Source organism: Pantherophis guttatus, chromosome 8 (genome assembly GCF_059756535.1).
Source record: "Pantherophis guttatus breed Tessera chromosome 8, ASM5975653v1, whole genome shotgun sequence".
Taxonomy (NCBI): domain Eukaryota; kingdom Metazoa; phylum Chordata; class Lepidosauria; order Squamata; family Colubridae; genus Pantherophis; species Pantherophis guttatus.
The window spans coordinates 24,796,269-24,821,312 of NC_142070.1; the positions used below are offsets into that span (position 1 = coordinate 24,796,269).

At 37.9% G+C, this 25,044-nt stretch overlaps 1 protein-coding gene across 2 annotated transcripts; it reads right to left on the bottom strand.

Moving 5' to 3' along the window:
- Positions 1-4,350: 4,350 nt before the first annotated feature.
- On the bottom strand, positions 4,351-24,770 carry CFI (complement factor I). 2 transcript variants are annotated; one of them, XM_034442273.3, is made up of 14 exons: positions 24,375-24,757; positions 23,418-23,673; positions 22,772-22,922; positions 21,321-21,490; positions 19,324-19,434; positions 18,527-18,631; positions 15,559-15,585; positions 14,874-14,897; positions 14,218-14,253; positions 13,359-13,462; positions 11,916-12,022; positions 8,686-8,963; positions 6,017-6,118; positions 4,351-5,150 (listed from the first exon to the last, which is right to left on the bottom strand). In XM_034442273.3, the coding sequence occupies exons 1-14, from the start codon at positions 24,435-24,437 to the stop codon at positions 4,933-4,935; spliced, it is 1,752 nt and encodes a 583-aa protein (XP_034298164.2). In that variant the 5' UTR covers positions 24,438-24,757; the 3' UTR covers positions 4,351-4,932. The 2 variants fall into 2 exon arrangements, with proteins under 2 accessions (XP_034298164.2, XP_034298165.2); XM_034442274.3 differs by lacking the exons at positions 18,527-18,631; positions 19,324-19,434 and having other exon boundaries at positions 24,375-24,770.
- Positions 24,771-25,044: the final 274 nt, after the last annotated feature.

The following is a 25,044-nucleotide window of genomic DNA, read 5'->3' on the forward strand; positions in this document are numbered from 1 at the left end:
ATTAGTCTAACAGGCTTCATTAACCCAACATGCTAAACCATTAATAAGAGAACCATATATTAACTCATCATGTTTGGCAAATCCAACCTGAGCTTGACAAATTGTAGTTTGCACATTTAAATGACACACATTTAAACTCTTTTGCATTTCATGGAAATACTTCATTTGCAGGCTCTTGCCTGTGACTTTTAGAGTATGCCATTTCTATGATTTCATTTTGTTCCGTGCCCCGTCCATCAAAGGTACCTTTTGTGTTGCACAGCTAATTGACCACACCAATCTTACATAAATACTTTAATTTTCAATATATTTTGTAAATTGAGTATTAAGACTACTACCCATGTTGTAAGTCTAAGACAGGAAGGGTTACTTCCATGGATTAAAGTTTAATCTGCCTGTAAACTATTGATGATTTTGTTGAATGTTGTGAATGCTATGCAGAACACCTGCATAATGAAATATAAGTTCATTGCCTAAACTGTAACAGCTTCCATAAAATATATCCATGTTCTACTTTATGCCCATTTCATATTGGTCTCATAGTTCATTCCTATATATTGCCTGATGAAGTCTTTATGATAAAAGCAATGCATTTTTTAAATACATGTAAGAAGCCTCATAAATAATAAAAATAAAACATCACAGATTTGAACATAGAATTGCAAGTTCACTCCTTCTAGATTATCTCAGTTGAAATTATTTCCTCTTTAAATTACTCTACTTTTTAAAACAAGTTAAAGAACGTTTCCCTTACTCTTCTTTTCCTCTTTTTCTTTTAACTTGTGCTTCACAGATTATTTGTACTGTACTTTGGACCTACATCAAGATAATCCATATAAATTCCTGGCTTTGAGTCATGTTACAAGGAAAGTTGGTGGAAAGCCAAAATGCTGTTCAGATTCTACGGCAATTTAAAAATCTGGATTTTTTTTTTTTAATGCTTGTTAAAACCATTAAAATGTCTTTTCTCAAATGTCCTTATTTAATCTATAAAAAAGAATGCCCATATTAAAATGCTTTTGCTATGGATCTATTTTATCTCTATGAACTGTATCAAAAGCACACTGCAAACATTTTCATGTTAGTAGAGTTATAATTAATATGCAACTACAGATTCCCAAGTTAATCAGAGGGGATTTTGAAGACACCTGAAAAATAGCAGCATGTGCCAAGCTAGAAATTTTTAAATTGTGTGTCAGGAAAGTTTCCCTGAATGATTATTTATCTACTAAAGATCACTGCTAATGATTTTAAATACAACCACAAACATATGATATAGGATACACATTAAGTTTACATGGCACATTAATAAAGCTGAAAAGACACTTCTGAATTTTTATATCAAAATGTTCTGCAAAAGTTTTGCCAAGTGTTTTAAGTACTTCCTAGTGACCAAGGAAACATTTCAGAAATGTGCTGGGGTAGGGGTGGTATTCACTTACCTTTACTACCGGTTCGCAAATGGAAGCTCACACAAGTCACCTCCGAGCATGCGCACGGCCTTCTGCGCATGCGCAGAATGTCAAAAAAGGGACATGATGATGTCCGGCGGAGCCTCCCACTGCGGTTGCTACCAGTTCGCCCGAACTGGATAGAACCGGCTGAATACTACCACTGGTGCTGGAGACAGGAAAATTTCAAGCCACTGGGTTATGAACACCATGTTCTGTATTTTACACTCCACAGAAGTCAAATGAATATTAAATTTCACTCAGTTTGGATAAAACAGGTATCATTCTCAAGGCATAGGGGTATTTTTTTTTACTTGAAATATGAAACCAATAACGATAGCATTCTATTTAGGTATGTAATCATATATATTAAGACAGATACTGTATCTGACTTCTCCTCTTAACATTTATTGCCTTTATTTATTAATCAAATTTGTATCTCCACCCATCTCACTAAAAAAGGACTCTGGGAGGCACACAAGAATTGGTGTGTTTCTTCCCCCTGCTGTAGCTTCCTGTCGGCTGAACCCACCAGTGGCTGTCCCCGCCCCTCGCCCTCCCTTCCCAGTCACTCCTCACCTGGCAAGGGAAAGGGAGGGGGGATGGCGCGGGAGCGAAGCTTCATCTCTTGCTGGATCTCGCAGCCATTTCTTCTGGCCCTTTTTGGTGCTCCGCGCACCTCAGTCTCTCAGGGAGACACTTGACTTCCTCTCAGCTCCAACACACTGGCTGGCCCATGAGATGAGGGAAAGAGAATCAGAGAATCAGAGAGAGAATCAGAATGAGAGAGAATGTGTGTGTGAGAGAGAGAGAAAGAAAGAGGCACATAGAGAATGAGAGAGAGAATGAAAGAGAGAATGAGAAAGAATGGGAGAGGGGGGACAGAGAAAGAGAGAGGGGGGAGAGAAAGAGAGGGAATGAGAGAGAAAGAGAGGGAGAGAGAATGAAAGATTGAGAAAGTGGGAGAGAGAGGGGGGAGCGAGAGAAAGAGGGGGAGAGAGATTAAGATAGAAAGGGGGGGAGAAAAATAGAGACAGAATGAAAAAAAGAATGAGAAAGAGACAATGAGAAAGAGAATGAAAGAGAGAAAGAATGAAAGAGAATGAGAGACAGAGAGAGACAGAATGAAAGAGGCAGACAGAGAATCAGAATGAGAGAATGAAAGAGAGAAAGAAAGAGACAGAATGAGAGAGAGAGACAGAGAATGTAAGAGACAGAAAGAGACAGAATGAAAGAGAGAAAAAGAGACAGAGAGGGAATCAGGGAGACAGAGGAAGAGAGAGGGAGAGAGAGAGAAAGAAAAAATGAGAAAGAGAGAGAGAAGAGAGGAGGGAGAGTGCCTGAAGGACCCCATCCCATCACTGGGAGTCCAGGCGCTTCAGCAAGCAACGCACTGGATTCCTATTAGTGATCCGCGGGATTTAAAATTATGAACTTGGTGGTCCCTGAGGTCCAAAAGGTTGGGGACCCCTGCCCTAGACCATGCCTTTAAAAAAAAAAATCTCCAGTGATGATGCACTAGCAACTCCAAAAATTTCACTGCCTAATAGTGCTCAGGAAATGAATTTGCATCTCATTTAAGTTTCGACATAGGTGTTCTTGTCCTACCTTCAGGCACTATAAAGAATAAATTTACGCCTTCTTCCTGATGACTACTAGTAATGAAAGACTGTTTTCTCTTTAGCTTTCTCTTCTTTATGTTTTTCTTTTACTATTCTTCATAGAATTCATCCTTCATGCCCTAATTATCATTATTGCTCTCCTGTAAAATTTTTCCATTTGCTCAGCACCCTTCTTGTGTAGAACAAAACCAGATATAATATCCCTTGACCAGCATGTAGAGGGACAATAACTTTTCATGATATTGACATTATACTTCCATTGGTGTAGCCGAAGATAGAACTGGGCTGAAGACAGAATCCTTAGTTCCATTAAGCACCCTATGTTCAATGAATTCATTGGGTGGTGGATTATCCAGAATATTACATTTTAGCTTTGATTAGTGAGGTCAATCTCTTTTTCACATCCTACATCTTTGCACCTGGGAAAGAACACACTTTCCTTGGTATCATGTCTTGTTTGCATATTGCCAGTTCCATTCCCTTCAGCAGTGACTCACTTATCTCCACCATATGCCTGCAGTTCTTTTGGACAGCTGTCAAATTCCTCACCTCAGTGGAAGCCTGACCATCTTCCCTTCCCTTCCCCTACAAAGGTTTCTTAAATGAATACTCTTTCCGAATTTTTTATCTCTCTTGAAGTTGTCTGAACCTTTTGCTGTTCACAACAATGCCTTCAGCATTGTATATGGATTAACCTTGTAGTTATTAGCATGTCCACTGGTGAAAGAAGAAACATCTTAATCCTGTCAAGCTTCTTTTTGTTTTCTGTTTGGCTTGTCTTTTTGCATTTGTGGTTCAATTACATTCAGCTGCCTTAGAAATCTATATGGTACATCACTTTAGTTTGTCTGCCATTTTAAATGAAAGAGAAGAGAGAAACATTGTCCTTACAGTCTTGCAAGTAAATAAACTGTTTTACCTATAGCTGCCTGTCCAGGGCTCTTAATCTTTTTCAGCCGATACTACCAAATTGCGATGCCTTATTCTGCTTATTTCTAAATAATGGCAAACCCGTTTTTCAGTCTGTGCCATAAGTCGCCATTCCATGTTTCCAGAACGTGAAAAGCTGTCTATAATGTGCTATGCATTTTTGTAAGAAATATGTGCAGTTTGATATGTTTCACCTTCCAACACATTCTGGATTTAAATGATATGGAAAACAATATATATAGTAGTGCTTTATGTTTATATTCTAGGGTGTATATTTATTTATATTTGTAATATTGTTATATCACTAACATGCATAGTTAATGGATCTAACAAAACGAATGAGAAACTTATTGCTTGTTGCATGCATCATTTTTTATTTGAATATACAAAGTGAATACATAAAAAATAGAGCAGATTTTTCTAAAAAGTCAGCAAGGTTTTAAAGCCATAAATGTAAAATTGTATAAGTCACTAGAGCTCTTCTTCTGAGGCATAATCCATATTGAAATAAACTTTTAAGTACTAGGCTTAAACTCTACTTTTATATATAGTATATACCTACTTAGGAAGATGTTTCAAATAATTCTACCATTTCCAATTTAGTATAGTGGTTAAAGCATCAGGCTAGAAACTGCCTTAGGCACAAAGCCTAAAACCTGAAACCAATCAACTCTGCTTCAGCCCCTATGAAGAGGCAATGGCAATCCATTTCTGAAATCGTTCCAGAATTGCAGGGACCAGGCAGCTGCCAGGAGTCAAGACTGACTCAAAGGCATAAACAACAAAGCAAAATTTCAAATTGTATAGGAACTGTTGTAGCTTAGTTAAATCAGTTAAACTTCAAGTACTTAGTATTTATTGAACTGAGCCTCCAGTTTTCTAGTTGATCTTTGTTTCATTAATGCTGGTAAATGTTTACATTCTAACAATCACACATTATATTTGGAAATGAGATCTATTCCGGTATGTCGAGCAATCCAATCATAATAGAGTGCCACTTTTGTATAAACACCAGGATGTCCCCTTTCACCACAGTTTTCACCCCAGCTCACAATCCCCCAAAGATATCCCACATTGTTAGGGTCAAAACAAACCAAAGGTCCTCCTGAATCTCCTTTACAGGCATCTACAGAACCATCATCCGTACCTGAAATAAGAAAAACAAAAAGAGTTGCCTATGAACATTCTTCATTTTATATTTTTAAGCAGAATTTCACATGTTTGCTGGTCATTCACTGAAAACATACTACTATATGCAGTATATGCAGTATATTAGTTGCATGCTATGATTTTTAATCTAAAGTATTTGTAATTCATTCAGTTAAACTATTGTTATCACTCATTTTATTGTTTTATTTTATTTTACTTTACTTTACTTTATTGTTTTTTAAGATTTACATGTTGTGTTTCCCCCAGGAGTTCAAGGTATATACACAAGATTCCTTGTTCCTGTTCTTGCCACAACCAACCATCCTGTGAGACAGGGGTCTCCAACTTTGGCAACTTTATGACTTGTGGACTTCAACTCCCAGAATTCTGGGAGTTGAAATTTACAAGTCATAAAGTTGCCAAGATTGGAGACCCCTGCTGTGAAGTATTGAGAGATTGTGATTGAATTGATAGCAATTGATTCAATGTCAGCGTTAAGCTTCTATGGCTGAGGTAAAGTTGAACTCAGATCTCAAATCCCTAGTTCAATAAGCAAACCTTTATTCTATACTGGCTTTTAATACTGAATTAAAACAATATCAATCTGGAAGAAAACCCAAAAGTGCATAAAAACTTGTGTGCCTAGAGCTGGATGGGTGCTGCCAATGAAATTCTTCCTCAAAAGAATGTTTTAAATTACCTATCCATAATTGGCTTGTGATGGCTGGAAATGAATGCATTCTAGATTTGATATATTTAATATTGAAATTTTTGATCGGAGACCAACATTTGATGGCCCATTCTATCTACCAGCTCAGGTAATGGTGTCAGAATATAGGTAAGAATGATACATTTCATGCTCACCGGCACATTCCATTCCTTTGAAATATCGATTCTTGTAGATTTCTGAACAATTATCCATTAGACTAACATAACCCCACTTAAGAACATATTGCCTTGTAGATTCTAAACAAGAAATGGGAAAGAGTCAGATAAATCAATATCAAAGTTTAATTACAAAATGATTTCCAGTAGGCTGTCAAATCTTTCTAATGTTTTAAAATTCAAATTGACTTAATTGATCCAATTCTTTCTGTGACAAATAATTAATTACTTTAAAAAAAATAATGCATGTCTTTTTAAAAAATGTATACATTGCAGGGCATTTTTTTTCATCCTATTGAAGAATATTGCATTTTTGCACATTTTTTCCTTGTGGTGTTGAAAGTTAAGCGAGACAGTCTCAACGACCCCCTGCTCTCCCTGATGCAGTTGTTAAATGAAGTATGGGGTGCTTCAGGGGTGAGCCAAGGCCTACCCCATCCCTTGAGATACCCCATGTTCCACTCTCTGCCCCATGGGGTCCCCACAGCCCTTGGGCCTGCTGTCAGACCTGGAAGCCATCTTTCTATCTTTAAGCCTTCAGGCTTCAGGCCTGCCACAAATTCTACTGTGGGAAAATGGGAGGGGGGATTGTATAGAGTGAAGAGGATGTGTAGTCAAAATAAAATTCTTTCTAGAAAGTCAAGGTTGTTGTGCCCTACAGATGTGCTGAGTAGAATGAGGAGGTATCTTCTGTTCTGGAGGGTACCTGATTGGTTCGTGTGGTGGACATGTGGGTGAAGGGCAAGACCTGAACTTTCTTTTGGGTAAGGAAAACCTGGAAGCCTTCAGATTCGGGTTTTCCCAGATATGCCAATATGACATCTCTAATAAAAGTTAGCTTTGAGGAACTTCAAGCCTCGGAATTTGATTTCATTGGGAGTGTTACTTGGAACCCTGACACCTGCTTCTCCCCGCACCAGATCCCTGCAGACATTCCCCCTTTTCACCAGGTTGCTTCCTTTGGCCTCTTCCCTGTCATCCAATTCACACTTATAATTTGAAGATCTCCAGAGCTCTGGCACTTACCACAACTCTCTACAGACTGCATTAAGAATGCAGAATAGTATGGTCTGTCCCTGGGCCACGTGGCAGCCTCTGGGAAACGGATGCCATTTTGACATGCCTATAAAGAATTGTGGGAATGCTGAAATTGGTGGTCTCTTCTGGGAGGCAGCCAAACATCCCAAAAATAAGGGGCCTGCCCTCTTTCCCCAACATGAGGTCCAAAGAACTTCAGAAAATAAATGGCAGATGGGCAGGCCCAAAGGTAAGATGAGGGAGACAGGCAGGGAAGCTGTTACAACACCCGTGCTGAAGGTTGTAAGAGCAAATGACAGTGGGACACTACAGCAGCCATAACTTCAAAATATGGTCATAAGTAGCATTTTGGACTGGCGGGGAGTCTGTCATAACTTCAAACAGTGGCCAGATGTTAAGTAAAGACTACCTGTACCTAGAGAATTTTATTTATTTAAAACATTTATCTAACCATCCGTTTTATATCAAACTCTGGATGATTCCCATCAACAATTACAACATTATCAATAAAAGAGCCCTCCGTAGCTTTAGGTCAATGGGAGTACCAGACTATCTTATTTGTCTCTTGAGAAACCTAAATGCGGGTCAAGAAGCAACAGTGAGAACTGGACATGGAACCACTGATTGGTTCAAAATTGGGAAAGGAATCCAGCAAGGCTGTATCCTGTCACTCTGCCTATTTAACTTATATGCAGAGCACATCATGAGAAAGGCGGGACTAGATTAATCAAAAATTGGAATTAAGATTGCTGGGAGAAATATCAACAACTTCAGATATGCAGATGATACCACTCTAATGGCAGAAAGCGAAGAGGAACTAAAGAGCCTCTTGATGCTGGTGAAGAAGGAGAGTGCAAAAGTTGGCTTGAAACTCAATATTAAGAAAACTAAGATCATGGTATCTGGCCCTCTCAATTCCTGGCAAATAGATGGGGAAGAAATGGAGGTAGAGACAGATTTTATTTTCCTGGGCTCCACGATCACCGCAGATGGGGACTGCAGCCAAGAAATTAAAAGACGCTTGCTCCTGGGAAGGAAAGCTATGGCAAATCTAGACAGCATTCTAAAAAGCACAGACATCACCCTGCCAACAAAAGTGCGTATAGTCAAGGCCATGGTTTTCCCAGTGGCAGTGTATGGCTGGGAAAGTTGGACCATAAGAAAGGCTGAGCGCCAAAGAATTGAGGCCTTTGAACTATGGTGCTGGAGAAGACTCCTGCGAGTCCCTTGGACTGCAAGGCGATCAAACCAGTCAGTCCTAGAGAAGATCAACCCTGACTGCTCTTTAGAAGGCCAGGTCCTGAAGATGAAACTCAAATACTTTGGCCACCTAATGAGAAGGAAGGATTCACATTAGAGCCTAATGCTGGGAATGATTGAGGGCAAAAGAAGGGGACGACAGAGAACAAGGTGGCTGGATGGAGTCACTGAAGCAGTAGGCGTGAGCTTATATGGACTCCAGATGATGGTAGAGGACAGGAAGGCCTGGAAGAACTTTGTCCATAGGGTCACGATGAGTCGGACACGACTTTGCAACTAACAACAACAAAACTATATCTGCTCCAAAGAAAACATTTTTATAATCTCACCAAATAGTAAGCATTAATTACCTTCATCAAGTCCCCAGCCAGATACTTTACACTGTTGACCATTTCTGAACATATATTGTGACCAGGGAATGCATATTGGTATAGTATTAGGTGGAGAACATGGGGTCCCCCAATTTTTTGTTTTCATCTCCAGCAAAGCAATATCATTTTCATACGTTTTGGAGTTATAGTTCTCATGTATTATCATGTCCTTTAAAGAATATGTGTCTATCCCTTCATTGAACTTTAATGAGTTTAATATCCCAGTCCAAATCCTATAAACATGGAGACGGCTCCTCCTAGCAAAAAGAAAAAGGAAAAAAAGGAGGGGAAGAGAAATATTGTTTAAGGTATAACTCAGGGGTGAAATGTAAAAATGCTTGCTACCGGTTCTGTGGGTGTGGCTTGATAGGCGTGGCTTGATGGTCATGTGACCAGGTGGGCATGGCCAACTTGACGTCACTCACTGTTAGAACCAGGAGCTGTACATTTTGAAGCATATTCTGCCCCTTCGGAAGCCCCCAACACTTTGAATTTCCCTCCGCCACCCAAGGAAACATCAAAGCCTTCTCTTGCCCTGCTCCCCATCCCAGAGGGCTGCGCATTCCCCCCATCCCGCCAATCCTCTGTACAAACCAGTGGTGAAATCCAAAAATTCCTTCCTCTTTCTTTCTCTTTCTCTCTCTCTTTCTTCCTTTCTCTCTCTCTCTCTTCCTCCCTCCCTCTCCCCCACTACCCACCCCCACTTCCCACCCCCCACACCCAGGGAATAACTATAAGGAAATTCAGCCACGTTCTTTCTGTCTCTGGAAAGATACCAAAATAAACCTTGTGTTGCAAAAGGAGTGACTGTCAGGCTGTTACAACAAAGCGCCACGAGGTTGCCTCGACGAGAGCAGACGGAGCTGAATCTCTCTCTCTCTCTCTCTCTCTCTCTCTCTGCCCGACTGCAGCAGGAAATGGCAGGCAGCCCTCTCTGTCTCTCATCTCTCTCTTTCTCTCATCTTTCTCTTTCTCCCTCTCTCGTTTGTGTGTGTTTGTGTGCCTGCGTGCCTGTTCCCTCTTGAACCATTTCCAAAAACAGGTGAGGGTTGGGTTTGTTTGATTTTTTTTTTTTTTGCTGATGTTGTTCTTTTTTCTTTGGGTGCTTTTTACCATATGATTTAAATCAAGAGTTATTTCAGGTTCCCAGATAAATGAAGCTCTTTTGTCCCCCTGCTGTGGTTCCCTGTCGGCTGGCTGCACCACCACCCCTCGCCCTTCCTTCCCCCTCACTCCTCACCTGTCCTGAGAAGAGAAGGGCAACGGTGGCAGATGGCGATTCACTCCTTATTCCAGAGTGGAAGTGAAGCCCCCCTCTACTTGCTTCTTTTTCCAGCCCTTGTTGGAGACACACGAGTGGTCTGCCCGGCCGATGCTCTGCATCGTAATGGGCTCCAGGAGGAGGAGGAGGGGATGCTGTCTCTCCCATTGTGCAGTGCGCTAAGTTTAAGTGCAAAAGCAGCAAGCAGCCACGGACGCGGCGAGAGGAATATATGGAGACGCGCCTCAGCCAGTGTCTCGGGGCAGAGAAAGTCCCCGAGAAAAATGCTTTTAAAAGATTTTTAAAAGGCTCCGACGATCACAGCTATGGCGCGCAATTCTCAGAGCTGTTTTTTACTTTTTAAAAGCAGGAAGTAACGACACCCAGGCAGGTGGGTGGAGGCTCGTGGTGCCATCACTACCGGTTCTCCGAACCACCTGCCAGAATCACTACCAGATCGACCGATCCGGTCCGAACCGGGAGCATTTTCACCCCTGGTATAACTTGACAGGAAAGTAAATCTGGCTCCAATTAGATTTTGAGTTGATTAAGAAGCAAATGCTGGCTCAGGAATTCTGGGAGTTGAAGTCCACAAGTCATAAAAGAGCCATAATTCCCCTACCCTGCTCTATGGCTACTGATATGTGTATGTGTGTAAGCATTTATATACAGATGCTTTAAACATAAGCACCCATGTCTATGTCTCTACTTGTCTAATCCCACAAGTACTATATACTGAACTTTGAGATGGCTTTCCTATCTCTAGTAGGAAAGGTTTTCCTGACAGTTAGAACAATTAATCAGTGGAACAACTTGTCTCCAGAAATTGTGAAAGCTCCAACACTGGAAGTTTTTAAGAAGATGTTGGATAATGCTTTGTCTGAAGTGGTGTAGGATTTCCTGCCTAAACGGGGTTGGACTAGAAGACCTCCAAGGTCCCTTCCAACTCTGTTATTGTTGTGGCCCCGCCCTCTGAGCCTATCCCATCGGAGGAAGAAAGCTCCGAGCATGAGGAAGAGGAGTCAGCCAGGCCTCCCTCTCCAGGCCCCTAGCCTCTGGCACTGTCTCAGGAGCCGGCCGAGGGAGAGGAGATTAGCCGGGAGACAGGTGTCTCGGATGAGAGTGAGGGAGAGACGTCATTCCTGGATGCACGCCTCCGAAGACGTGATAAACGATTGCAGCAGCTCAGGAGGCGTGCTAGGGATTAGAACTGAGTCACTGGACCACACCCCAGAGACTATATAATAGAGGGTGGTGGCCAGTGATCCCTGTGACGAACAAAAATAAACCTTGGATAGTCACTAAAGCATCGTCCGAAACTGCTGAGAGGAATATTAATTCTGTTGGATTCTTGTACGCTGAGTATATTATCTTTCTGTTTCTGTGGAAATAAAAGCATTTGGCAGACGGTGTGTATATCGCTGCCAAGTTGGAGATAAAGACCTGGGTGTGTGCCAAGTGATTCCTTAACCCTCGGCTGGCTGTGTTTGTATGTGTGTGTGGATGGGGACAGATCAGTTATTCTCTTCTGTTCCTCTATCCCACATTCAACCACAACTCTACATAACATCTTATACATGCTTGACAAATAAATAAAATAAAAAAATAAATAATCCAAAGGACCTTGGAAGCAGATCCACAAGGTAAAACCAAATACCAACAGCCATACCTTCTTCCTTCCAAACATATGTTGCAAGCAGAATTTGATACTCTTATTATTATATTTCCAGAACCAAGTAATGGTTGGTTCCAAATGGCTGGTTACTTCCAAAAGCAAGTAATTTTGAATAGATTTCTTAAGGAAACTTTTATAACTAACAATAGTTGGGCTGTTATGGTTTCAATATAAGATTTTATCTGAAGTTCCTGTTTTCCTTTAATCGTCGCTAGTCCCAATCAGCTTAATTTAGAACTTTAAGGAGATATAACAATACAGAAGGTCTCCTACCGAACACAGTGCGCAGCGGTCAAAACCCAACAGCCTCCAATGTACGTCCCACCACAGTTAATTGCTTGCCCGTCTCCTCTAATGGCCACTTGCCAGGGAAATTCAAACTATTAAAAAGGGGGAAAGAGACCAAAGAAGATCAATGTAACTATCTAGATTATTATGGATACACTTTTAAAAACCAGCACAGCTTTTGATAAAATTTACATATATACCCAGCAAGGTCTTATTGTTTTATCCATCGGTGGATTTATTTAATCTACAGAGACAGCAAAATGTGTAGATTAAATAGCAATTCTTCAAATATTGCAGAACATTAATTTTATTTGTGCTGTCCATTCTGGCTCTCTATCTTAGAGAAAGAGAGAAGGGAGAAATAAGAAAGCAGGGACCTAAGGATTGAAACTATAACAGGCAACTGGACTTTCTTGTTTTTTCTTTTGAAGACATTTCTCTTCTCATCCAAGAAGCTTCTTCAGCTCTGACCGGATAGTGGGGGATAGAAGGATTTATATTCCTTGCAGACAACTTGCAAGGACCCTCTAAAAGGATGTAAATTATCAGCTGTCTCCTGAAAAAGCACCTTTGGGACAACCATGACCTGGATGACTGAGAATCTCTCAACATGAAATTTTATAACATGAAAATTAACTTCTCATCATAGTCTCCAGATTTTCTCTTTTCGAACAATTATTAGATTACAGGTAGTCCTCAATTTATGAACAAAATTGAACCCAAAATTTCCCTTGGTAAGCGAGACAGTGAGTGAGTTTTGCCCAGTGATGGGATTCAATTTTTTTTACTACCGGTTCTGTGGGTATGGCTTGGTGGGTGTGACTTGTGGCCGTGGCAGGGGAAGGATACTGTAAGATCTCCATTCCCTCCCCACTACAAGGGAAGGTTACTGCAAAATCCCCATTTCTTCCCAATCAGCTGGGACTCAGGAGGCAGAGAATAGATGGGGGCAGGGCTAGTCAGAAGTGGTATTTACCAATTCTCCAAACTACTCAAGATTTCCGCTACCGGTTCTCCAGAACTGGTCAGAACCTGCTGAATAGCACCTCTGGTTTTGCTCCATTTTATGATTTTTCTTGCCACAGTTGTTAAGTTAGTTCAATGGTTGTTAAATGAATCTGGCTTCCCCAATGACTTTGCTTGTAAGAAGGTTGCAAAAGGTGATCACAGGACCCCAGGACATTTCAACCATCATAAAACATGCCACTTGCCAACACCCAAATGTTGATCACATAATCATGGGAATGCTGCAACAGTTGCAAATGTGAAAAAGAGTCATATATCGCTTTTTTCATTGCCATTGTAATTTCGACTGGTCACTAAATGAATAGCTGTAGTGAGGACTACCTGTATTGCACCCAATTGGTACACTATTTATGCATTCTTATCAATGTTATAGTTTAACCAAATGCCACCTTTTGCATTTACCGGTTGTGCAGAAAATCCACCAATGATTCTCTTCCGACGAGTAACTGTGTGATTTCTAATGCCACAGGATAATACAGGAAGTAAAGTCTTTATCCTTTTTCTTTCTTTAATAAAACAAATAAGCAGTGTCATAATACTCATACGCTAAGGTTTTTTAATGCCTTTATTATTAAAGATTTATTTATAATCCTATTTCTATAATCTTTTTAATTTTAGAGAGTTATCCCAGATGTCCACTGAAAATCAATATGGTAAAATAGAATAGAATAGAATAGAATTCTTTATTGGCCAAGCGTGATTGGACACACAAGGAATTTCTCTTGATGAATACGCTCTTGGAGTACATAAAAGAAAAGATACATTTGTCAAGAATCATAAGGTACAACACTTAATGATAGTCATAGGGAAACAGTCAATATAAATCTTAAGGATACCAGCAACAAGGTTACAGTCATACAGTCATGAGTGGGAGGAGATGGGTGATAGGAACGATGAGAAGATTAATAGTAATGCAGACTTAGTAACTAGCTTGACAGTGTTGAGGGAATTATTTGTTTAGAACAGTGATGGCGTTCAGGGAAAAATGTTCTTGTGTTTAGTTGTTCTGGTGTGCAGTACTCTAGAGTGTTGTTTTGAGGGTAGGAGTTGAAACAGATTCTAATGACAAGTGTAAAATTTGAGTTATGTTCACAGCCACTTTAAAAATGGATGATCTTTCAGTTTAGCAAATTGCTTTACATTCAACTGATATACATAACCCTATTTGAACATTATCACATCCCCAGAATTTAAAAATGTGAAAAAAGAGAAGATTGTTTTTAAAATATGAGGTTTTATACTAATTTATCTACACATTTACCTTCATCCATGGACTCTATAACTTGATTTGATTCTTCTGCAAGAAAATAAAAATATTACAATTAATTTGAAAGTTTTGTAAAAGAAATTTTCCTAGTAGAGAATATAATTTGTTTTAACTGAACAATTACTTGTTAACATTAAACTGTCCCATTTATGTGGCTTTTAAGGGCTTTTTGATGGTTAATAATTAGAGTTGATCTCCATATGCAAATAAAATCTGTTTTTAAAAAACCTAAAAGTAATGTAGTGTATTAAGACCGCAGCAGAGTATCATATGCTGCAGATTGTTGCTAGGATTGCAGTAGACTAGAGGTTCACATAATTAAATATTTCCTTGTGTAGAATGTCAATACCTCCTTTGAACCCCTATTGGTTTTTCAGCATTACAAGTACTTTGATTCTAAAATAGTCTCATCACATTCAGCCAAACCACCTAAGAGCCTAAGGTGAACAGTAGAGCATAGGGAGTTAATGCAGACCTGTTTTTGCCTAGCTATTGATGTGTTCACCTTTAAAACACAGGAAGCATAAATACAATCTCCCAATTTACCTTACAAAGCAGACATTGTAAGAGCATAAAATTACAAAATGACAATCTTAGTAAGATGTTATTTTTACAGTCTACATTTGCTTTTTTCTGTGGGCCAAATTTACCTTTGTTGTTTCTTTTTCTTCCTTCTGTTTGTATTGAAGTAGAAAAATAGTTAACATTTAGGTGAAATTCTTATTATTTGCCCTTTAACTCTTATTTAACCAAAGTATAGTGTCAAAAATATGACCTTGAAAAGTAGACAACGTACTTTTAAGTAGACAAAAATACAATAAAAGAAAGTTATTGTACAATTAATGTTCAGTATGACAGTAATAAAAAATGAACTGTATACAACAAAATTCATGGAGTTATTTTTATAGTATAAAAAGAATATAAACCTTGGAATTTAAAGCCAAAATCTCCACTGTGGTATTATTCATAGATGCTAAATATATACTGCATATATATCATTGACTGCTATTAATTGCCATCCAGATTTTTGCAGCCCATATATGGAAGTCCTTGTTTAAAATCTTATTTTTATAATTATTGCATATGAAGTTTATTTTATATCTCTTTTTAAACATAGCCACAGCTCCCTTTCAAATCAAATTTTCCAAGGACACAGATAGAGCTTATTAAAACTTATTCAGAGTAATTACTACCCCAGACAAAAAGCCAGACAACAATGACTTTGTTTCCACCCCTACTAAGTGGTTTCCAGCAAAGAACTAAGATGATAAAGAGACAATCCCATTTAAGGCTAGAACAATAAATAGAGGAATAAGAACATACAAAGAATTTTACCTTCTTGAATTCCTCCAGTTTTATTACCTAATGAAAATAAACATGAATACAAATAAATGATTTAAAATGTTAAAAAATGCCATTTTTATACAAAATTACAAATGCAGACTATGACGTGAACCAGCTTGTTTCAACCCACTTGATAAAATTAGGGCCACAAAACTCACTTTTTTAAAAAAAAATGTGATTGTATTCATTCCAAGTAAAATCCTGTGTGAGTCATATTAAAATGAATAATATACCAGCCTTCTGTAATCAGGTTTTCCCCAAACAAAGAAATCCTTGTCAGGTTTTCTTGATCAGTTCTGCATACTTTCAGCCACCATTGCCCTTGAGAAGTTAAGCAATTTGGACACCAAGCTCAAAAAGACGCTTGTATAAATGGGAGATTTGGAATTGCTAAACTATGAGATTTATCTGGTTTACCAGTAATTACTGGTTACTCCACTGACTTTCACCTGTGGCTTGTCCCTCCCTTGGGAGCTATTTGGAAGACAAGGAGAAACATAGTAGTTGCCCATTGGAATATGGTTCTTCCAGAAAGACTGACAATATAAAGGGAGTCCTTGACTTAGGACCATAACTGAGCTCAAAAATTCTCTAGCTAAGTGAGACATTTGTTAAGTGAGATCTGCCCCATTTTACAACTTTTCTTGCCACAGCTGTTAAATGGATCATTGCAATTGTTCAGTTAGTAACCCGGTTGTTAAGTGAATCTGGCTCCCCCATTACTTTCCTTGTCAGAAGGTTACAAAAGGTGATCATATGACTCTGGGATATTTCAGCCATCATAAATATGAGTCAGTTGCCAAGCAGCTGAATTTTGATCATATGACTATGGAGATGCTGCAGTGGTTATAAGTGTGAAAAATGGTCATAAGTCACTTTTTTCAGTGCTGGTGTAACTTTGAACAGTCACTATAAATGAACTGTTGTAAGTTGAGGACTACCTATACATCCTACATTGCCTAGTAGAGAATATACCTACATTGTTTAGGACTGAACTGTTTTCTGAACTTGTTTTTTCCTGCTGACATTTTACAGAATAGGTAAACCGATAGAAAAACAACCAAGCTCAGAGAATGCCAAGAATCCAACAATAATCCTGGCTTACCAATGACAAAATGTATTTTGGCCTTGTCAGTTGGGAAAATGTAAGGTAGTTCCTGCCAGTTTGTGGCATAAGCTTTTCCCATTGTGGAAAGGAATTCTTTGAAATCAATTCCTCAGTTCTCACATTCCAGAGCATACAAAGTTTTGAAATCAACTAGCTCCATCCACCCATTTCATCTGATTCACTCTTTTTCCAGTGAGGGAAATGGAGATTAGATGGAACACGTGACAAAGCAGATTTCCCCTTGTCCTTCTTTTAAGGTAATAATAAATGCTCTGTCTTACATATTGGTAAACGTAATCAGAATGTCAAGTATAAGCTAGGTAGCATTGAAGTAGCTGATGACCTCTTTGTCAAGGACCTAAATGTATTTATCTCTGACGATCTCTCTCCAAAGTTCACTGTAACAGCGTTGCTAAAAAAAAGCATTAAGAGTTGTAAATTTAATTTTGCGCAGTTTTTTTTCTGGAAACATTGTTTTGCTAATTAGAGCTTACAAAACCTATGCTAGACCAATCTCAGAGTATTGTTCAACTGTTTGGAAACCCCACCATATATCTCACATCAGTACAATTGAGCAGGTTCAGAAGTATTTCACGAGAAAAGTCTTGCTCTCTTCCGTGCACAGTAGAATTCCCTATGCTACTAGGCTCAAAATTCTCGGTTTGGGTAATTTAGAACTGCGTCGCTTGTGGTCAGACCTAGGTATTGCATACAAAATTATACGTAGTAATGTTTTACCTGTAAATGACTTTTTTTGTTTTAATTGCAATAATATGCATGCTTGTTTGGCAAATTCTAATAAATCAATGCATAAATCCAAGAAGGAAGGCTTCAAAGCGAAAACCTTGCCCCTTGATCTCATTCAACTCTTCAATCAATCTAGTTTGACATCCCTGTTGTAAATCAGATTGATAATCAGATCATTACCAGACTGCCATTAACATATTTTATGCTTATCATATTCACCCAGCTTGAATCCAACTACTGAGCCACTGGTGGTGCAATGGTTAGAATGCAGTATTGCAGGCTAACTCATTGATCATTCCAGGAGTTCGATCCTGACTGGCTCAAGGTTGACTCAGCCTTCCATCCTTCCGAGGTCAATAAAATGAGGAGCCAAATAAGGCCACCAATCTATATTTATTCCCTGTTTTTCTAAATCTTGTCTACTTTTTAAATTTCCTTGACAGTCTAAAATTTCTTGTATTTGGCCATTTTTTTTAATATCCATAGTGTTGGGATGAATCATCGCCTCCATTGTCAATACCCATCCAGGCATTTTCATATAATGTTTTCTCTTGATTTCTTGCCATATTTGCATTAATGCTTCTCGTACCTTATGATGAAAAAAATATGAATGTGTTTTATTTTCATTATCCCATAAGAAGGCATATCACCCTTTTTGTAAATCATGTCCTTCCAATGTGATTAATCTTTTATTTCTCCAATTAATTCACTCTGTAACCCAGGCTAAGAGTGCGGCTTTATAATAGAGTCGCCAATCTGGAAGCCCAAGGCCACCTCTGCTTCTGCTATCCTGAAGGTCTGTTAGTTTTATTCTCACTTTTTTGCCTGGCCCGTATCAATTTTGTTGTAATTTGGTTCAAATCTGTGAAAAATTTCTTATCTAGTTTTATGGCTATGGTTTGAAAGAGGTAAAGCAATTTCGGGAGAATGTTCATTTTAATAGTAGCAATTCGGCCTAATATAGATAATTGTAATGTATCCCATCTTTCCATGATATATGATTGATACCAACCTGATATCTAAAACTTATTCAAGTGCTTATATCCATAGGGGACAATTACGGTTTTAACTTAGCCAAAGATAATTTTAGAAAATAATGCTTACAATTGAGTTCATCTTCTCCTGTTAGGCAATCCAATTCATTATTACACACATAGCTGCTTGGAATACACACATCTGAGTTACAATGGAAATGTTTCCTTTTGCAAGCTATTGAAAAAGAAATAATTATATAATAAGTAAGGGTTTGTTAAAGTTATACTGTTGTGGCTCCGTTACCTGAACCTGTGTCATCGGCAGGAGAGGACTCCGAGAGTGAAGGAGAGGAGTTGGCAAGGCCTCCCTCTCCAGGACCCTCCTCTCTGGCAATGCCTTCGGTGTCCACTGAAGGGCAAGAGATAGGGCCGGGGCCAAGCACGTCCACACAGCCACAGGTGGACAGTGATGAGGGAAATAAGTCTTGGCTGGATCCTTGGCAGCGTCGCAGAGATAAGCGCGCGCAACAGAAGAAAAGGCATGCCAGAGATTAAGCTGAGTCACTGGACCACACCCCACAGGGTATAAAAGGGGGTGAGGTGGCCATTCAGACTCTGTGATGGATAAAACTTAACTACTATCGAGTCACATTGCATCTTTGGAAACAACATTATCGGCCTTGGATTTATTTTACGAACTGGATAATTCTTAACCGTGTGTATTTTGTTTATGAGTAAAGTTCGTGGCAAGCAGCTACTGGGTTTCTGCCAAGCTTCTTATCGGAAGAATTGGTTGTCTGCCAGTTTATTTAATCCCCGGCTGTCTGTTTGTGTGCGTGTGTGAGACGGGGACAGAACATATACCAAGTACTGTACAATGAATACATATGTTTATGTTGAGCAGATACTTGTAGAGAAGGAACATACCTTTGCAACATAATTCATCACTTAAATCACCACAGTCATTCATTCCATCACATGTTCTACTTAAACGGATACATTTTCCATTGACACAGCGGAATTCTCTGGTATTACAGCCTGACCAGTAGAATAAAAAAAAACAAACAATAAGTTTGTTAATCATGGTGTGGAAAATAAAATAGCTAAATTGGATTACTCCAACATGTTGCCTTTCAAATCTGCTGGAATACAGATAGGTCCCATTACCTTCAGTTAGGGGTAGTCCTCAACTTACAACAGTTCATTTAGTGACTGTTCGAAGTTACAACGGCACTGAAAAAAGTGATTTATGATCATTTTTTATATGACCATTGCAGCATCTCCATGGTCACGTGATTCAAACTTCAGCCACCTGGCCACTGACTCATATTTATCATGGTTGCAGGGTCATGTGATCACTTTTTGCAACCTTCTGACAAGCAAAGTCAATAAGGTATCCAAATTCACTTAACAACCATATTAGTAAATTAAAAGAACTGCAGTGATTCACTTAACAGCTATGAGAAGAAAAGTCGTAAAATGGGGCAAAACTCAACTTAACAAATGTCTCACTTAGCAACAGAAATTTGGGGCTCAGTTGTGTTAACGCCTCTGGAAAGCATCAGTTAAATTTTAGGGGAGAAAATTCTGACAGCAAGAGCATCTTGACAATGGAACCATCTAATGAGCGAGGTAGTAACCCAGGGGTGAAATGCTCCTGGTTCAGACCGGATCGCCCGTGGTTTGGAGAACTGGTAGCAAAAATCCCTGCCCCCACCCCCCCAGGCCCAGCTGAGCCACGCAATCATCAGAGGCTTTTTTTCATTACTTTTAAAAGCATTTTTTCTTCGGCTGAAAAATTGCTTTTAAAAGTAAAAAAAAAAAAAAAAGCCTCTGATGATCGTGCGGCTCAGCTGGGATCGTCAGAGCCTTTTAAAAGCATTTTTTTACAACTTCTTTAGCCGAAGAGGTTGTAGAAAAAATGCTTTTAAAAGTCTCTGATGATCCCAGCTGAGTTGCCTGATCATCAGTGGCTTTTTTTTCTTTTAAAAGCAAAAAAAAAAAAAGTGCTTTTAAAAATAATAAAAAAAGCCTCTGACAATCAAGCAACTCAGCTGGGATCGTCAGAGCCTTTTAAAAGCATTTTTTCTTCGGCTGAAAAATTGCTTTTAAAAGTAAAAAAAAAAAGCCTCTGATGATCGTGCGGCTCAGCTGGGATCGTCAGAGCCTTTTAAAAGCATTTTTTTACAACTTCTTTAGCCGAAGAGGTTGTAGAAAAAATGCTTTTAAAAGTCTCTGACGATCCCAGCTGAGTTGCCTGATCATCAGAGGCTTTTTTTTCTTTTAAAAGCAAAAAAAAAAAAGTGCTTTTAAAAGTAAAAAAAAAAAGCCTCTGACAATCAGGTAACTCAGCTGGGATCATCAGAGCCTTTTAAAAGCATTTTTTCTACAACCTCTTCGGCCGAAGAGGTTGTAGAAAAAATGCTTTTAAAAGTAAAAAAGAAAAGTTGGCCACACCCACCCAATCACATTTACCCCACCACCACCAAGCCACGCCCACAGAACTGGTACTAACAAATTTTACATTTCACCACTGTAGTAACCCCTCTTCCTTGAATCAATTTAGCCGAATGCTGGAGAGATATCTTTCAGGGACACTTCATTTTGGCTTGTTGGACAGAAGAGAAGATTGAACTCATTGACCGTAATGCCCTCTTCTAATTGAATCAATTGGGATTCAGTCGCATCCACCCGCAAGAAAAACAACACACTAAGGCCAGTTCATTGCAGTGGCTACAGAATGCTGATTGTCTCATGACAGGAGGATAACTAAATCAAGGCAAGAGACTAAAAGAGGATATGCCTCGCTGGAACACTGAAAATCAGCATTTTGCATTATATTTTATTGCAAACTACTTTTTGTCTCTAACTTCTAATTATAATATCAGAAATAGCTAGTTATTTATACTATATATTTTACCAACCTCTGTGTCCTGTATTGCAGATCACCTTAGCCAACTTCCCAGTGGCCAAACTCATTTTCCTTAAACCACACTCAGCCAGCCTCGTCTCTATCCCTCTGCAAGTTGCTTTAAGGCATTCAAGTGAATCCTGGTTTTCATCTGGCTCAATAGATTCTTTGCTATCAGCTCCTCTGTACAATTCAGCAAAAAAATCAAATCAAATCAAATATATTCAGATGTTCATGTCTCAGCATTCTGAAATTAGATGAATCAATTAGTTATTAGTTTTTATTTTTTTTCACCTGACGAACAATACATCTATTATTTATCATTATCTATGATTTAGGGCATTTGTCTTATTTAAGATTATCTTACATTTCAGGGTGGGAAAAAGAACAATGGGAGCAAAAGTAATGTTTTCCCCAAAGTAAAATTATCATGAATTTAAATCAAACCCCATCTCCAGAGGTAGACAGAAAAATGATATGCCCAGAGAAAAAAAAGCAGATGGAAGATGGGGAAGGAAGTTCAAAGGAAGAAATATTGTACTGGTAAATGAAAAATGGAGAAAGAGAAGAATAAAGCTGGAAAAAGATGGTGCACAAATAGATAACTGTGAAAAGAAAGAAAGTAAGAATGATCTGTTTAGACATTAACAAAAACAAATCAGTGTCAGCAGGGATATGTGCTACTTTCCAAGTCAAAATATGCAGCAAATATTTTTTTTCTATTGAGCCCTTGTTATTCTCTGAGTTTCATTATTTGCTGGCAGGTATTTTATTACCCAACTAGGTAACATGATGTTAGTAACTGGGTAATGGAATGGTTGCCAGAAATAATCAAGTTTATAGTGCACCAAGCATTCTGTAATTCAGCAGTGAGCTATAGATATTCTCTTCTTTGGGATTTTATTTTTTGGTTGTGTTAATAGTTTCTTCTATAAATCACCCATAGAGAACTACTTCTTCCTCATTCACCTGCAGTGAATTATTTGAGGGGGGAAAATAGAATCAAATAAAATAAGTGCCGTCTTCTTTTTAAAAACATCATGTTTTTCTGAGCTGTAAAGGAACAGGTATGTGATTGCTACAAAATATTTATTTGTTCAAGTTGTGGATTACACATGAATTTAATCACAGATTTTTGCTCTGGCCCCATCTCTTTTTTTCTGACCATTCCAACTTTTGAATATTGGCCTCACTGCATCACACAAGACTAAATGAAAGTCTTGGCCCCATAACGGTTGCCGATGCTACATGAAATAAAGAGACTTAAATTTTATACATAGATGGTATTGTCAACAGATAGTGCTTTTGTAATTTACTTGTAAATCTACACATTGGAGAAAGCTGCTCTAATATATTTTCATTTATTTTTAAAAAGGAAGGTATTGGAAGCACTACTGTTCTCTAAACAATATTTTATTTAAAGATATTAACACAAAAGCATTTTATTCTATTAGGGAATCTTACCTAACATAACCAAGATGTCTGCAGATCACATTGGCTTCATTGATGGTTAATCCTTTCCCACATATGTATGATTGCTCTGAGTTGCTCAGTTCAACTTGAACAATTCCTTCTGAGCTTACATTTGTGTGACTGAAGAGAATATTAAAACGATCTAGAAAACACAACAAAATCTATTGATATATATGTTTGTTTATACACCTTACAAAAAACAGAGATCGATTTTATTAGCGATAAACTGGCTAATCTATAGCAGTAAGGCACAAATGCTCCAATAAAATGACTTGTTATGTAAATATCTACAAAAATATACATTTATCCCAAAAAAAATGCCACTAGAATATTTTTTAAAAAAATATATGAGTTTAATAGAACTGATTGTCAAGAGTGGACAGTCCTCATCCCTCCAAGTCATTATAGCAGCCCACTTCTCACAATCCTACTCTTGTTTGAGCCATTTATGAAAGAAAACCAGACATATGAAAGGGAAATACATAGTAATCTCTAGAATTTGGCTCAAAGTGAAATAGAATTACTCTAAATACTTCTATATTGTACTTCAGTCTTAAAGCTTGTTTCCTCCTACTAGTGATAGCTGAAAAAGCAAAAAAAAAAAAAAACCAAAAACCAAAAGTCTTCTTTTTTTTACCTCCAGGGTTACAACTGCCCCTGTTCAAAAATTTGCTGAATTTTTGACGACATTCATAACTTTTTAGTTGACAGTAAGTTGGGAAGCTCCTTCTGACAATCGAACAAACTGAAGTGCCATTTTTGGGGCACTGGTAAGGTATTTTACACTGACAGGTTCCTAAAATACACGTCTGCCAAGGTTGACAAAAAACTTTCACGCAAGATCGCTCTGTGTAATTGTTCTTTACACATTCCTCTATCAAGTAATTCTCTGGCTAGAAAAAAGAACAGAAAACACAAATGATGAAATTAACTCATTCTTTTAAGATTTTTAAATATACACTTCACACGAAGTTTTTTTTTAAGTTGTTTTATTTTTTACACAAACAAACAAACAAACAAACAAACATACAATGTATTTTTTCTGAACAGAGTATTGGCCGGTTCACAGATTTAGACTATTTTTAGTCATTTCAACTAAATTTACAATTTATATATTCCCTTTTTGCCATAATTCTCTCTATTTATTTATTTATTCTATTTTTTTAGACCAATATCACTCTTCATCCTAACCTCTAATCTTAACCAAATTCAATTTTTCCCTTCATCTCTATATTAAACCCCTTAAATTTAAAATCTCACATAATATAATTCCTAATATTTCCTTATATTCCTTTAAAGTAATCATTAATGTTTTCCATTATCGTCTATTTCAATATCCAACATCTTAATATAAATTAATTAATTATGTGGTGTTACAATCATTCATTTCTTATAAAAATAATAAACCAAATTGTTTTATATCATACATTTCCTTAATTCTTATTCCAAATAATACAATCCAACATCTTAATAAAAATCAATTAATTATATAACCATCTTATATATAACAAAGTTTATTAACTGCTTAAAATTGCACCTTAAAATATAGTAAGGAAAGTCTCTCCACCACAATTTAATTAAAACAAAAGCTTACCGGTTGTGCAAAAACTTGATGCGACAGGTATAATATAAACAAAAGAACTGATCCTTGTTTCATGATGAAGAAAAATCTGCACACCCAGAACAGATTCTTGCTCTCAAATCCTCGCTTAGATACCTGTGTTTAATTTTTAACTATAAACAAATATTTAAAATATAATACTGAAATCAGTGTAAGTTCCTCTCTACTGTGGTAGTTCTAGAATTCTTGACTCTTTTGAAAAGGTTCTTCTATTCAGTTTCACCCTAAGACCAAGAAAAAAGGCTGTTATAAAAAGTAATATAAAGAAAATGTCTAGTACAAATGTACTATTTCCTGTTGAATCCTTCAAATTCAGCCTCAACACTTTCAGTTTTCCCCAGAGGCACCTCCTTTATGTGCCTCTGTAGAACAGTCCTAACACATAAATCGTGATTGGCTGTTATTTGCATAATAAACAGTAAGTTTTTATCAAGGTTATGTTTGATGAGTTGCTCAAATCCTTGGAATAGAAAGGTGTGTTAGAAAAGAGAGAAATGCAAATAAGTTCTTCCTTATGTTGGAGATAAAGAAATAATGCAGGATAGTACTAAAATACAAATCAAATTATGAAACCATGGAATACGGAGCAATTTGTTTAGAGTACGCAGGATCATCAATTAGATTCTTATCTGCATTAAAATCA

Coding starts and splice junctions, on each gene's coding strand:
- CFI (XM_034442273.3), bottom strand. CDS start 24,437: ATGAAACAAGGATCAGTTCTTTTGTTTATATTATACCTGTCGCATCAA. Junction 21,491..22,771: donor AGACATCTTGGTTATGTTAG/GTAAGATTCCCT, acceptor TGAATTGTACAG/AGGAGCTGATAGCAAAGAAT. Junction 6,119..8,685: donor TGGCTGGGGACTTGATGAAG/GTAATTAATGCT, acceptor TTTCTTGTTTAG/AATCTACAAGGCAATATGTT.